The 16744-nt window shown below is 36.7% G+C and overlaps 1 protein-coding gene across 1 annotated transcript in view; it reads right to left on the reverse strand.

The window, feature by feature from the left end:
* LOC121458979 (guanine nucleotide-binding protein G(t) subunit alpha-3) overlaps positions 1 to 15959 on the reverse strand; it is a 38377-nt gene extending 22418 nt beyond the window's left edge. The window contains exons 1-2 of the mRNA XM_041668426.1: positions 15842 to 15959; positions 1910 to 1952 (exon numbers count right to left, since the gene is read on the reverse strand). Coding sequence (XP_041524360.1) covers positions 1910 to 1952; positions 15842 to 15959 — 161 coding nt within the window. The remainder of the gene's footprint in view (positions 1 to 1909; positions 1953 to 15841) is intronic.
* Between the last annotated feature and the right edge of the window lie 785 nt (positions 15960 to 16744).

Below are 16744 nucleotides of genomic sequence, written 5' to 3' on the forward strand. Positions count from 1 at the left end.
CATGACTTTCCAAGTTTATATATATGTATAATATGATACATATATATTTTTAAAGATTAATTTCCTTTTTTGTGTGTGAATCTTTTGCCTGAATTTTTTGCATGTGCTTGGTGTTTTGAGAGACCAGAAGAAGATACCAGATAGCTCGCAATTGGAGTTAAGGATGTTTTAAGTTGTCATAAGGGTGCTGGAAACCTAAACTTCATCCTATGCCAAGGCAACAAGTGCACTTAATAGCCTACAATTTCTCCAGTCTTAAATTTATGCTAGATGTAGAAAAATTATATGTGTCAGATTTTGCAAACTGTACTTCTAAAAATAGTGGCTGTAAATATTCATTTTTGCATCAGATAATAATTTTTAGAAAAATACTGTAGTTTTGCTTTTTGGGATAGTCTTACATTATACATCACAACTCTGGCTGTTATGGTACTCACTACACAGCATAGACTGGACCAAACTTCCAGTCATTCTCCTGCATCAGCCTCCTAAATGTATAATGGTAGTCAGAGTTATATATCAATAATATTCATTGTTAGTTTTGTTTCTACTTTTCTAATTTTTGTCTGACTATACATTATTTAATATTTAAAAGTTTTCCTTTTATATAGCAAAAAACTATTCATTTAAAACTATATTTAAGCATATAAGTAACAGATACTTAAGAAGAATAAGATAACTTCAAGTGTGCTTATGTCCTAGATAATAGGGTAGTAGAAAAGAATAACAATATAAAGGAATGAGAGATAACTCTGTTAGGGTAGATCAATGGTTGGTTATAAAACCATGTTTTGGAAACAGTAAAAAAAAAAAAGGACAAACATTTGCTGGCACCTATAGGTGAGTTTTCCAAACTGGAGCTTAAATAATAGTTGACAAGCAAATTACATGACAATATAATATTGAAGAAAAAAAAGATTTTGGATTAACCAGAGAGCCTCATCACTGCTGTCTAGCTTTATTTTATTCATCTTTCATTGCAGTTTTTATGTATAGCAGTTGTGTTTAATACTTCTTCATTCAGAAATGTAGTTAGCTATCCCATTATAAAAAATAAATAGAAAATATAATGTAATAACATAACAGAATCTGTTGGAATGATATTAGTGAAAAAAATCTTTCATATCCATATTTTAAAAAATGTCAATGATGAATAGTTTCTCCCAAATTTCAAATGGATTCTTGATTGACACATTTCAAATATTTGCAGTTTACACTATCATTGTTCGAAAGCTCGTTCATTTGAGGGTTAATATAATTAAAGCACAGCTCCTGGTATTAATATCCAAAAGACAAAATTCAAAAGGAAAGGAGAAATTGGTGTTTGTTAAGCAATAGAAGTAATAATTGAATACTCAAAAAATCAGGAAAAACGTTGCCACTGCCTGTAAATTCTGATGAGGTTGCTTGAATTCTGAAAGAGATTCACAAAGCATTTTTAAACAGATTTTATCAGTCTGTTTAATGATACTTGTATGCAGGTGTTCAGTGCTGACCAATGCTATTGGATGTGTGCTCTTAATGGGGAAGACTACTTCTTCCTCTGTCAGCATTTCTTCCTTGCCTGTAGTTCTCAGTGCAGGGGTGAAGCCTCCTGTGCTCTGCCTGTCCACGTGAGGGTGTGTGTGTGTGTTAGTGTTGCCCTATTTCAGCTCATGACTGGTCAGTCAGGTGGATGAGACTTCATGAACAGATTGTACTTACCAATATGTAACAAAAATTAATGAAAAAAGAGACAATGAATATGGAAAAGACCAAGAGGGCATTGTGGGAAGACTTGTAGGCAGAAAAGGAGAAGAAAAAAATGATATAATTCTATTATAATAAAAAACTAAAATAAATAACACAGAATTGTTCAATGCATAGATAGACATCAAACAGTAAGCAGTTGAAATCATTCTGTACCTACTTCATTTGTTTAACAATCGTACTTTTTCCAGATTCACCTGCTCCTGAAACGAAATGAAACAAACGTCATTAACTGATACACTGAATTTGTACTAATATTAATACCTACTATTTTATTGTGTGTAAATTGTTAATACCTCTATTAGCATAACTTCTAAAGTAAATATTTTGTAGTAATAGAGAAAATTATATTTTATGTTTAAACATGATTTGAGATGTTTATATCCAAGTGTTTGCAGCACAATGACGTAACTCACAATTTCAGACTCTGAATAGTTTTTAACTCCTAAGATGACTCTGTGTCTCTGCTTGAATAAATGCTGAAAGAAGAAAACCGCAAAGAACTTTATTGCCAGAACTGTTCAAACAGAAATCTACCCCAATTGAAACATGCTCTTTTCCTCAGCAGCCGGCAATACCTTTGTATGGAACTGTAATTTCCTTTATCCTAATGAATGAAAACTCTTGAGCTAACATGGGTGTGTCTCATGTCACATGATCTGGGCGCACAGAGGCAGATATGAGGGACCAGCAGTGGGACTACAGCTATTACAGTCACCCTTATCTGTAACATGAATTGTAGTTTGTGATCCATAATGTAAAATATTTTGGTGTCCGCTTGACTCTTGAAGCATCATATACAAAGACCTGAAATACACATGCTTCCTAACAAAGAGAGTAAGAACTCGGTCCAAACTTAGTGGCTGTTTTAAGGTGTCTGTTGGGACCTTTTAAAGGTATTTCTTGAAACCCTCTTGAGGTTAAGGACATTTTTTTTATCTTTTTGAGAAATGACAACTTAAAGTATAACAATCATAGGTCATGACTTCGGTTCGTTTCTTTTTCTTCTAAAACATTTTAAAAAATGTTTATTATTATTATTATTATTATTATTATTATTATTATTATTTTACATACCAATCCCGCATCCTCCTCCTTTCCCTCCTTCCATTCCCCCACCTCAATCCCTATCCACTCCTCCAAGAGGGTAAGGCCTCCCATGGGGAATCAGCAAAGTCTGTCATTTGAGAAAGGACCAAAGCCCTCCTCCCTGTATCCATGCAGGGAGAAACGTATCCCTCCATAGAGAATGGGATCCACATGCCAGGTCATGGCCTAAGAATAAATCCTGGTCCCACCGCCAGTGGCCCCACATTTTGTATCTGGGTATGATAGGCAGTTATTCTGATTCATCAAAGTATCATAGTCTCAAAATAATAAACAAAAGGTAATTTGCATTTGATTAACTCAATCTAAAAACTTACTGAAACCGTACTTATGAATATGGATTGGAGCACACGGATACCACAATGTACATTTCTTATCCTCCCTACGACCTTGACCTCTCCTCTCCTGCCTACCTTCTTCTCTATGCTTACAATTTTTTCATGTATCATTTTAAATTGTCATCCTCATCCATCATCATATGATAAATTTCACATGAAAGAAATAATTCTTTGAACTCATATTTAAAAGATAACCTACCCCTAATCAAGAAGCTCTTTGTGATTAATAGCTGCCTGCAAAAGCAAATCGGATTTCTCCAAAGGCGTGTCCCTGAGTGTACCAACCTCACTCCAGGGCAGGTTCCATGCCCAGGAGCAATTGGCAATGGAAAGTGGACTCTTTTCTCTTATTATTTTTTTTGATGTGGTTTATTTTGTTTTGATTTTTTTTTTGAAAAGGGGGAGGGTTAGAGAGATCTTCAAAAAGTTTGCATAGGGAGTTGGGAGGATTTGGGAGGACATGGGAGAAAAAATAACAACAAAACAATGGGCAATCAAAATGTATTGTATGAAATTACTTTAAAGAAAAAACTAATTTAAAAAATAGATTTTATTTTTTGTATGAGACAACCTTTTTTTTTTTTCAATGAAGTATTTCTATATGGTTTTACATGTTTTTCTGAGCCTGGAGGAACAGCCATGGGAGCATCTAAATTTAAGTCTATGATGCAGCAAATATTTATTGTCTCTGGCATATCTTAATGTATCTGATTTCCACAGTTGTCTGAGCAGCTGCCTATCATGTATAATACTGAAACATGAAGAGTGGTAAGACCGCACGCAGTAAATAAGGCTTCTTCGACCTGTGGTTCTGTACGGTTCTTCCTCTCGCGTGAACAGTCGTGATTCTTCTCATTATTATGCTCATGTACTTTCTACCACAAGCCATGGAAGCTAAACACAGAGCCAGTGAATGCGGACATCAAGCACGGGACCTTCAGAGGCTTATTTATTTATTTCATTTACTTGTGGGGGGATGGTGTTAAATTAGGACCTGTGGGTTCTAGGTCCGACCAAAATACTGTAATCGAACCCTGCGTCTGCAACCACAAGCAGCTGAAGGGGATACTGGGAACCAAGGGTCATCAGGCACAAGGACAGCCACATGGGCTCTCCTCCACTACGCCAAATACATAGGCTTAGTTTAGTTTTGGTGACTTGAAGATTTCCAGCTGTGGGAATTTGGGAGGGAAATCAACACCTTTTCGCTGGGGCTTCAGTCCTATCCCTTGCAGGCTCACTTAGCACTGTATTTTGTTCAGTGAAAATGGTACTACTGGAAAAAAAAAAAACCTAGAGAATTTTAAAACTGAGCAAAGAATGCTTCATTTTATGAATATCAAAATAATCAATTGTTTTGATATTCAAGAAATTAAAATTAAAGAAATTATGTATTGTTTATGATTTCTATAATAAAGTAAAAATTATTTATGGAGTATTTTCAATGAAAAGAAATATCAACCTTTAAAAAACAAGAAAATGCTTTATGAATTTCAAAACAGAGTACAGCTTGTAGGTAGAGTATATGTCTAGTATATGTGGGGCCATGAGTTTCATTTCCATCACAGTACACACATAAATAATATTCCAGAATTATATGGTCATGTGTGTCATGGATCATGAAGACATGTGATAGCACTTTGGAACCACTATTGGTCAGATTGAAACATCACAGACATATTAACCTGTTTTATTTCTCTGTTATAGAATACTCAAAACAGTGTCACACATTTGGGGGACAAAGGTGACTTTTAGGTTATCTCAGAGAGTAAAAGAATATTTATATAACACACTTTTCTTATCCACTGGTAGCAAACTAAGTTGATTCCAGGAGTTCTGGAAAAGCACAAAACTCCTTATGCGCTCAGGTCTGTTGTGTGGTAGGGTGGTGTACCGGCTCATAGCCGATGCGTATCCACCGCTGTGCTTTAAACCGCTAGGATCATTTATATTTCCAGCTGCAAAATAAATGTGAGCCAAGCCATTGTCATTCTCTATTGCTGATAGAATCATGAGAATAAAAATCTCCATGTTCAATACAGGAGTCAATTTTTAAGCCGTTTTGATCTTTAATATATTGGAACCACGGACGTGCCATCCGAAACAACCTAGGGCAGGGGTCAAAATCAGATGACAAGCATACTGCAAACACTAGGAGCTGGAATTTCCCAAATTATTTCTGAGCCTTGAGGGGTTGTAAGTATATAGCAATTCTCTGTAGTTTACCAGGTAACTAATGATGTGCCTAAGGTAGGCAGAAGAGTTAGTTACTGTAAAATAATAAAAAGCAGATAAAGTAGCTGTTAAAGACTTTTAAAATCTATTTACTTCGTTCTGCATGATGAGTTTGGTGTGCTAAGTGAAATTTTCATGCAGTTCATTGCATTATTGACATAATTCCTATTTTAAAAATCGAGCTATTAAAAAATCTTGTTCACTACTTAAAACTCCATCTCAAAGTTGCTCAGCAAGGAAAGGTTCGCTACCATTCTCAGATTGACTGAAGCCCTTAGTTCACAATCAGCACTCCATTCTTGTAGGATTAGATCATGTTACAGGGCTAAATATACGCATGACAGCACGTTTGCATGTGCTGCGTGCATCCTAAAATAGCTCCTTCCTTCTAAGTGCTGGTCAAAACTTACATTATTTTCCGGGCTAAAGTGTACCAGAGGAATTTTCACAAGATACACGCTTGTTTCTTTTAAGATGATTTTGTTTCATATAATAGTTAAATTTATAACCAATCTCCATGTAATATGAATTAATTATTATACATAATAAAATATTGTTATCCAGAGATACGAAAAAATTTAAATCCGTATAATATCCATAGTTGTAAGTGAACTTTGCTGAATACACACAAGGCTTGATGGCTCATTTGGCTAAAGCAGGCAAGACGAGATTAAATAACTTGATATATATTCATATGTATGATAATTTTTCTAGGCCATTAAAGTCATATAATTGTACAACAAAATGGAATGTAGAATGAGCAGCCTTGTAGATGATGTTGTTTTATGCATAAGAGAAATGAGAACAGTAGAGATGAATGTGTCATATGAAGTCTAGATTTACCTTCAAGTCAACTCAATTCTCCTGCTAATGCTGTCTTATTATATTGTCTCCAGGTATGAATTGTCAGTGAAATATTTAATATTTAAATGGCTTCAGACTATTTGGTGTAAGGTAAAGCAGAAGCATGCTTTCGTCATCATTGTTTGCAGTCAAGGGTTGACTCCTCCCCACATCTCATCTTTTTAAGGAATAACTTACTCCACTCGATAATTCTCATGAGTAAAATTAAACATGTCTTTCTCTTCTCCATCACAATCCATCATAGCCTGGCCTCAAGTAGAGGAAAAAGGAAAAGGAAGAAGAAAGAGAAGAGAAAGGAACTATTGTATTTGTGCTTTTGGTGTTAAGGAAATGTGTTTTGTTTCTTCAATTTAATTTATCTTCCTTATCTTTCTCTGAGAGGGTAAGGCCTCCCCTGGGGAGTCAACAAAGTCTGGCATACCAAGTAGAGGCACTACCAAGGCCCTCTTCCCGGTATCAAGGCTGAGCAAGGCATCCTACCAGGGGGAATGAGCTCCAAAAAGTCAGTTCATGCAGCTGGGATAGATCCTGGTTCTACTGCCAGTTCCCTCTCCCCCTAGATGAAGCCACATAACCGTCCCCTAGATTCAGAGGGCTTAGTTCAGTCCTTTGAAGTATTCCCAACTGTGAGTTCAGAGTCTATGAGCTCCCACTAGCTCAGATCAGCTGTCTCTGTGGCTTTCCAAATATTGATCCTGACCCCCTTTGCTCATGTCGTCCCTACTCCATCTCTTCAGCTAAGTTCTAGGAGCTCAGCCCAGTGCTTGGCTGTGGAGCACTGCATCTGCTTCCATTATTTACTGGATGTAGGTTCTGTGCTGACAATTAGGGTCGTCACTAATCTGCTTATGGGGAAAGGCCAGATCAGGCACCCTCTCCACTACTGCTAGGAGTCTCAGCTCGAATCATCCTCTGGATTCCTGGGAATTTCCCTAGCACCTGGTTTCTCCATAGCCACACAATGGATCCCTCTATCAAGATATGTCTCTCATTGCTCCCACTCTGTCCCTCCTCCAATAGGGTTATCTTCAGCCCTTATGCTCCACTCCTTGATACCCTCCCTTCTACTTTCCTTCCCAGTTTACCCAGGATATCCTAACTATCTGCTGCCTGGAGCCCTCGATGTGTCTCCCTTAGGATCCTTCCCTTCACCTAGCTCCTTTAGGGTGTGGATCATGTGTATCAGATTCCTTTAGTTAATTACAATGCTGCCCTATTTCCATTGGCTACTTGGAAATAGGAAACTATAAATAAAGAAACTAAAGGCCTGATTATATTTGACATATTTCTCTCATTAATAGTATCCTTCCTACTCCCACATCCATAAGTCGGTGGAATAATAGACAGATATACTTGTTTATGATAAAAAGCAATCACAGGGTTAGATATCTTAGGTAGCTGTCTTTATTCTTCTTGCAAAGACTCCCATTTGTGCCACACTTCACACTGTCTAGTTAACCTCCTATGCTTTCCTCTGACTTACTATAACATGCAATCAAACATCACATTTCTGTGACTTCTTTCTCAATGTTTTCTCCATTTTTCCTTAATTCATATCACATCAGATATTTGTATAATAGTGAAAATTTTCTGGAGGACCTTCCAATCTCATTGTTCCCCATAAAATGGTTATCCCGTGTGGCCCATATGGTAATTGGGGTAATATATGTATATCTACTTCATATGTGTATAAATATGATTGTATATATATATAAGAAACAGATAACTAAATGACAATTATTATTCCATTTATATAAAATTGATCAACACTTTCCTATTGATTTCAAACGGCAGATAAACTCACTGAAACACACAATGCTTCTCCTTAGCCCTATTTGTCCATGTAAATCCTGGTTGTGTTGTAGTCACTGAAAACAGCTGAGGAACACTTCCTGTCTGTGTCTCCGCTTCTACCATTTATCTGTTTTTACGAATGCTTCTGTTTCTGTGCTATGCCATAGAAATTCAGACTGCAAGCAACTAAAGGGAATGCAGGAGTATAGACTAATTTGCAAATTATAAACATTTAAAACTTTTAAAAATAGCTATAGTAAGTGAATACAAGGGGAATAGAAAGTAAATGAAAGATTTTTGGGTGGAAGGAGAGAAGCATTTTCAGTCATCAAGAGGAAGGATCCAGAGGACTCTGAAAATGGCAAAGTCAAACATAATTTGTGAAATAAATTTCTTAAGACAAAAAAATGGATAAAATTTAGAGCGCCAAGGTGTAAATTGCTCTTCAGTAAAACATTATTATGTGAATGAATACAGGAAATAAAAACAATGAAATTCTACTTCCTATTGGTGAATGGGACAAGTGAACATTTAGAGACATTTGGAGATGACCACTGTCTCTTACTCAACCACAAGCTAATGATCATCTCAGTGAGACAAGAGAGAAGGAGATTCAACCTGATATTGTCCCTGGAAATGTGACTTCTGGGATCTTATAACAGAAGGCTCATTATTGTCTCAGACAAATTCAAAATGGTACTTTCCAGCCAAGAAACTTAAAACATTATTGCTTTGTTTTGCAGTACCTGGTAATGAAGGTAATTGGGAGTTTATAGAAGAATCAAAGTGAGATCAACAATCAGTGTTAATGAGATCTACTTTTGTTAAAACCAGTTGGGAAGAGTGTTGTAGAATTTTGAGGTACTGTGTAGAATTAAAGGATTGAACATCAGTTAGGATAGAAGATAAAGATAGCAAGATATTCTAAAATTTTAGGGAAACCACAGCTGAAATTACATGCTTTGGTTGAAGAGAACTATGTTTATATTTTAATTTAAAAAGTTTCAGAGTATATGAGAAAGTATGAGGGATTGCAAAATATAAACTGTTCCTAGGTCGGATAAAGAAGGAATAGCTCTTAATAGGAAATTTATTTTGTAGGAATTCGGTGTGTGCTCTGTTTTATTTGCTATTGTAGGTAATAATCAGAGTTGATATGTTTTTCATATTTTGAAGATATCAAGTATTTGAGTTCATTTTTTTTGTTACATAGTATACATGAATGCATTTGTACTTTAGGATCTGGTGAAAATAAAATATGGATATGGGTTCTGAACTTTAATGTTTTAAATGAAAGACCTTTTTATGTTACATGTGGCCCATGGCTGTTCAGATTTTAAAATATAGTACCATCCTTCTTTACAACAACATGAAAAGATTAGTTTCTCATGTTACTTATATAAGTGTTTGTTTTCAATAGTACAGTGCAATAGATTAAGAAAATTTAAATTTGATGTGGCAATGTGGTTATGGGGAATAATCTATTCTATGGTCAGATTTCAGGTTCACTCCACAGTAAGGAATTTGAACTTGGTTACCTTAAAGCAAATAGAAAACCCATGGTTGTGTAAGCATATATCTTAGTGAAACTTACTATGGTTAATTAAATTGATATAGAGTCAAGCTTCTTTCTATGTGTTTATGACCATGAACAAAAGGCTATGCTCAACCTCAACCAGAAAAACTACTCTATGAATAAATGTTGGAGAATTAGAGACACAAGGCTACTCAAGTTGCTGAGATTGAGGGGTGATCGAATGCTCAATTCAAATAAAATGTTTACATTTCCTTAATATATTGAGAAAATTATAGAAGAGAGGAAGGAAGTAATGTAAGAGTTTGAAGACAGGAAGGACTGCAAAATGGTGTCCTTTGGGATTGACACAACCAATGCAATTTTGAATGCATAGCAGCTGAATGCGCCTGCATGAGACCTGCACAACCATGCATAGCAGCTGAATGCTCCTGTATGATACCTGCCCAACCCATGCAATTGTGAATGCATAGCAGCTGAATGCGTCTGCATGAGATCTGCACAAAACTGGACCTGTAAAGTGTCCGACAGATGTGGAGGTGGGCACTTGTAAGGCCTTAAAGTCCTCCTCTATCATTGCTGATCTTTTGGCTACTGAAATATGAGGAAGGAAGGGGGCAATTATCTTCAGTTGTTCGTACAGTAGTGAGTCTACCAGTCTCTACTGGATACTTTGAAATCCACAGGCACCTAGATGACCCTGGTTAACTTAGTAGGCCATAGAAGAGAACAAAAAGCCACGAACTTATTTCTGTATGTAAATGTACCACATTTTCTTTATCTATTTTTCTGTTGAAGAACATCTAGGTTGTGTTCAACTTTTGGTTATTATGAATAAAGTCATAATGACCAAGGTTTGGCAAGTGTACTTGTGGTAGGATGGAAGATCCTTTGGGTATATGCCGAAGCGTGGTATGGCTGGATCTTGAGTTAGATAGATTCGCAGCTTTTTAAGGAACTGCCATATTGATTTCATAGTGGCTGTACACGTTTGTCCTAGAACCAGTGATGGAAGGCTGTTCCCCCTTGCTCTACATCCTTGCTAGCATGAGCTGTCACATGTTTCCTCTATCTTTGCCATTCTGAAGGGAATCAGATGAAATCTCAATGTAGTTTTGACTTGCATTGTTCTGCTGCTTAGGATTTTGAACATTTTGTTACATGTTTCTCAGCCTTTTGAGTTTCCAAAGATGGCAACATCAAAGTTTTAGACAAATGGGTGGAACTAGAAAAGAAAACATCCTGAGTAAGGTAACTTAGACCAGAAATACATATATGGTATGTATTCACTTATAAGAAGATATTATATATTAAATAAATGATAAACAATCTACGATCTGTATATCGACAAAAGTAGGGTAAAGAGGCAGGATTTGGAGCCAGGGTGGGCCACATGGCTCTCCCTGGGAGGGGAAAATGGAATAGATTTTTATTGGCAGACTGAGAACAAATGGGGACAGGAATGGGGGAACCGGATAGTGGAAGATAGGTTAGAGGGAGGGAGAAGAAAGAGGGATACCTGGAATTGGGGGGGTGGGCATTTGAGGAATGATATGGAAACCTAGTTCAGTGAAAACTTCCTGGAATATCTGAAGGTGATTCTTATGAGGACCACTAGTAATGGGGGGGGGGGGATACAGAGTTTCAACTGCCCATATCTTTTAGCCAGGAGAGGCTTCTGGTGGTGGGACTGGATTGCATTCAATCGAGCTGTTGGCCAATGAAAATCCCGGAACAGCCCAGGCTTCTGTTAAGACAAAGGTTTGCTCTCTGCAACCAGAACATATGAAACATTAACACATTGCTAAGGACCACACACAGAGAGCTCACTGAACATGGAGAAGTCAAGTTGGTGCCTACATGGAGCATGCTTTTATGTTCTTGTCACCTTGGTACAGGAGGAGAAACATGGACATCTATCCAGCCACAAAACCTTTGACCTACAATCAATATGTCCAGCCTGCAAAATATACTAGGGCAACGGTGGCTCAGAACTTGTGAGAGTAGCCAACCAGTATCTGATATGATTTAAGGCCCTCTCCATGAGCAGGAAACTCTGCCTGACATTGCTTGGGTGACCAAGAAGCAGAGACTGGAAAGCCCAGAAAACTAGGGTGAAACGAAACACAATAGGTAAAAACAAAAATAAAAATTAGTAAAATGACTTCTAAAGATATTCTGCTATACTCAGAAATCCATTGCTTATCCAGTCATCATCAGAGAAGCTTCCTCTTGTAGAAGATGAAACAAATAAAAAGAACTACAGTCAGACATGGAGAGAAAATCTAAATGGCAGGTCTTCATCTAATCCCTGCCTTCAGAACTCAAGGAATTTTACAATCTCCTCTTCCAGACATTCCAGAGGGAATGGAGGACATCAGGAGAACAAAGCCCTCTGAACCAACTAAGCAAGGCAAAGTAGATATGAACTCACAGAGTGAAGCAGCTAGTCAGGGTTCTACATGGTTCTGTACCACATCCTCTGTGAAGATATTACAGTTATGAACGCAGTATTTTTTAAGGGACTCCCGACTGTGAGAACCAGTGGGAATCTGATTCTTGTATCCACTTTCAGGACTCTTTTAGTTCTATTGAGTTGCTGTGTCCCAACTTTGATAAGATAATTTTTGCTTAATCTTATATTTTATTTTGCCATTGGGTGTTATCTTTTAGAAGGCTGTTCTTTTCTAGTGAGAGACAGTGGATCTGGCAGGGGGGCGGGAAAGGAGGAAGAAACTGGGAAGAATAGAGGGGAGAAACTATAATCCGGATACTTTGTATATTTTGTATGAGATAAGAATCTTTTGAATGGAGACAGTGTTTCTCCCAGACAGTGCTTCTCTGTGTGTAGTCCTGGCTGTCTTGATATCCTTGAACACACAAAGATCCACCGTCCTCTGCCTCCCTAGTGCTAGGATTAAAGGTATGTGCCAGCACTTCCAGGCAAGACAAGGATTTATCTTCAATAAAAGAAAAAAATAGTGATTCTCAACCTCAACAACAACAACAAAAACAAACATGAATATGGGGAAGAGGCTTGTAGACGGAATCCACCATTTAGGTCCCCTCAGACCTATTTCCACTAACACACTGTTTACATCCACTTCACAGTGCATGCCAAATAGGAATCTTAGTGTTCTATGTTTTAGCACCCAGAAATCACTAGACAGTGCAGGTCAGAGGAAACAACAGATTGCACCATGTTTTGTAGACCTTCTTTTTTGTACAGGGTAAAATTCAGAATTGATCACTATCATATTAAACTAAATATGTTGTCATAAGCTGGTGTTCAGATTCCACCAAAGAGTGTGGATGTAGTTTCAATGAGAATTCAAGACGTTTGAGGGTGAAAGGTGGAGTTAGGTCTAGAAGACATGGGATGATGCCTTAATGAAGCCGAGTTGAATATGAAAATGCATTATAGATAATTTGAGTTCAGGCAAAAAGGTAAATGAAGTGGATTTTATTGTTTTGACTTTGACAACTCAATCAAATGTAGAGTTAAATGTTTAAGAAGAAAAAGTTGTCGAATGTTTAAAATATAAATCAAAATAGTGAAAACTGAACAGAGTGTTATTTGTTTTATTAAATTAAAGCTGAGCAGCTCAACCTAAGTATTGTTGATGCAAATAATATAGTGATATGAGAAGAAATGTGCAAAATTGTTATCATCTTGGATAAGTAAAAGACACAATGTTGCTACTGATAATTCTTTCTCATTCCTGTTAATAAAAGTTACTCTTTCAGTTAATGAAACCCCCAAGTTTGGGACAATTAGGATACTTTCATTTCTGTTTGGAATTTTTGCATATAACAAGTTGTGTCCTAAGGAATATCTCTCTAGAATGTTAAGCTTTTCTGCTTATAGAAGTCAATCAGTAATCTCTCAACTCTCACCTCATAATTTAAGGAAATCTCAATTTTCTTCATTACATCATTGTACTCGGGAGGAGCTTGAGTTTTGATGACATATTTTCAGTCAGCTCTTTATATTATTTTATGTTTGCCTTCTCCATCTTAATAACATGTCCAGTAGGCCAGTTATTCCATCACACTTACGTCGAGTGCCATGATTCTGTGAACGTCTAGCAGTATTGCTATTGTCATTGGTAATACAACCATTTGAGTGATTTGACTTACAATTTGTGTTTTTTAAAAAAATGAGAGAAAATATTTTTTTTAAATGGGATGTAGAAAATATTTATCAATTCTGTTGGAAATTTAGCTCAGCATGTAGACATGTTTTTAATTTATTTATTTTAAGGGAGGAAGGGTTTATTCTGGCTAAACTTGCATCCAGTCTGCCGTGGTCGGGAGGGCAAGGAAGCAGGGGCTTGAAGAAGTTGATGAGCTGCATTCACAGTTGAGAAACAGATGGCAAAGACTGTTTGCAAGCTGATGCCCTGATCAGCTCTAGCTGGGCGTTAGCACCAATGTGCCATTGTAAGGGAATAGCAAAGCACTTACTGGAGTGCCTGACTTTTCCTCCTACATTTTATTGACCTTGCTACATCCATGTGACTCTGACTCCATCAGTACAGCCTCTGAGGATTCTCTGGAACTTGGAAAATAATGGGTGATGGATCCAAAGCACTTACCATCCCCTTCCTAAATCATCAATCTCTCGGTGATTGCTTGGGAGTCCTGTGGGCAGTCTTTGCCACAAACTCCAGCAAGGAAGGAGAGAATATGACCATTTCCTTGAGAAAAAGTAGACATAGCTCATGCTTGGCTTTTGAAACTCAGTGGTAGGAGTAGAGCAAAAGAACACTTAACAAGGGCTGGAGAGATGGCTCAGTGGTTAACAGCATCGCCTGCTCTTCCAAAGGTCCTGAGTTCAATTCCCAGCAACCACATGGTGGCTCACAACCATCTGTAATGGGGTCTGGTGCCCTCTTCTGGCCTGCAGGCATACAGACAGAATATTGTATACATAATAAATAAATAAATATTTAAAAAAAAAGAACACTTAACAATGGAAGAAATTCGCTACACGATAGACTCACAATCCTGAAATAATGATTCGTTATTGTATATAACTAGCTTCAGGGTAAATATACAACAGCCAATAAGTCAAAGGTCTTATTCTGATTTGTTTCTGTATTGATTTAGGCTTTTCTTCATTTGGGGAATCTTATATACAACATTGTAATATGAGGTCAGTTTTCCAAAGGCAAAGCTAACTAACGAATTAGTTAGTCAATAGCCTGAATGTGGAAAACTGAAAACACAAAAATAGAAAATGGAAGACTGGATGAATGCCTTTTACTGTTTCACGTCTGGATTATATGATGTATTTACCTAATACATATTGTCATATATTTGTGCTAAAGATATCATGGGTTGTAATATCTTAAATTATACCTTTTTTTTTTGCTTCTTCTCCAGAAGTCCATGGTTAAATTCCCTTAAAACTTAACATGCTGCTAAACTAAAACTTTATGCCCAACTCTGCCAGCTTCTTCCCACTTACCTTCCAAAAGCAGTTACAAATGTTGTTGTTTATGTCAGTGACCACTGTACATTAAGTTGTTAATGAAAAATATGTAGCACACAGATTATATTAATTCATTTAGGTAATTGAGCAACTATTAAAATTATAGTTGTCATAAAAATTTGTTTTTTGTTTTGAAGTAATGAAAAGTAGCCAATAATTTGTGGAGTCAATGAATATATAAGTGTTCTATAAGGAACTGAATGCCACATTTTCAAATGAGTAGCAAAATTAAAGGCACTATTTTTCCCATAGTCTTAGTAATATTCTTGATATATTTTAAGTATCTTGTCATTATTGCATAAAACTTGAGACTAAATGATTTTAACACCATAATTTTGATGCCGAACACTCAGTTTATTTCTGTCTAAACAAATAAAAGACTTTTATGACCTGTCATTAAGGATTTTAGCTGCTACTTCGGGAACGATTAGAATGCTATAAAGTAATAGATGTGTATGACTTTTCTTTTAGCAATGATATTCTGTAATCCTTGAAAGAGGCCAACTGAGACATCTAATATGTATCTCTTAAACAATGCACTAAGTATGAAATCTAAAACAAATTGTGAAATGCATATAGAGTATACATAAAACTCAGTTCACCTAGACACTCTGGAAAAGCATATTTTATACTAAATCCTCCAAGGTGAATAGACTTAAAATTTGAGAAAAGTAAAAATGAAGGAAAAAATCAGATGCTGAAAGCAAAAGAGAAGAATATTACCTAGCAGTAGCAGCTTAACTGTCCTCGCATCTCGCTCAGCATCTTCCTGAAGTTTCTTCTCCAGCTCTTTTGACCTCTTGGCTGACTCCTTGCTCTCTGAACTGATCCCACTTCCCATCTTCTGATGTGAGATGCTGGTCAATTGATTTGCTCCAATTTTCCAAACGCAGAGAACAGCAGTGGTTTGGATAGAGGACTTAGGAGCAGTGCTGGCTAGGGCAGAGAACAGCCTAGTCCCTGCACGCTCAGTTCTCCTCTGACTAAGGGGATCTTTTCTGTCACCTGATCAGAAGGGAAAGCCATGCAACGCCAATGAAAGCTGAAGAGGAAATTCATTATGCTTTCAAATTAAATGGTCACAGCTGGCTCATCTTCAAAACCATGCGTACCTGCCTTAAAGTCTAGCACAAAATATACAGAAAGCATTCAGAATGTTGATATTCAAGACAGTCTGTATTGGGCAAATCAAGTGAAATGTTTCTCAGCAACAGGAAATGTTTATTATTGTTATTGTATATATTATGCACCAACACTTTCATTTTATCTTCACATATTTCTTTTTTTCAGATGCTTCACAATTTCTCCTATACTGCAGGAAGAGTATATCTGAGGCTATTCAAATTCCATTTGCCTATTCTTAGATTGACACAAATATTGATAATCTCTTAATATGTCAATAAATTAGAAAACATTTTTCAAAACAGAAACAAAGGATGATTGCCATATTTGTACATATTTTATGGCTACAACCGTAAAATAGGCCCCATATCTTAACTTATGGATTTTTAGTCTCATAGGATACATTTCTGTAAATTGAGCTTTTACTGCCTGTGAGAGAGTCAATCCATCAATGCTAATTGAAGGTCCACTTGTAGAGACACTGATCTGTGCTTACCGTGAGCA

This window comes from Microtus oregoni, unplaced genomic scaffold, assembly GCF_018167655.1.
Source record: "Microtus oregoni isolate MIOR12 unplaced genomic scaffold, Mior012 000018F_ref0000195, whole genome shotgun sequence".
Taxonomy (NCBI): Eukaryota; Metazoa; Chordata; class Mammalia; order Rodentia; family Cricetidae; genus Microtus; species Microtus oregoni.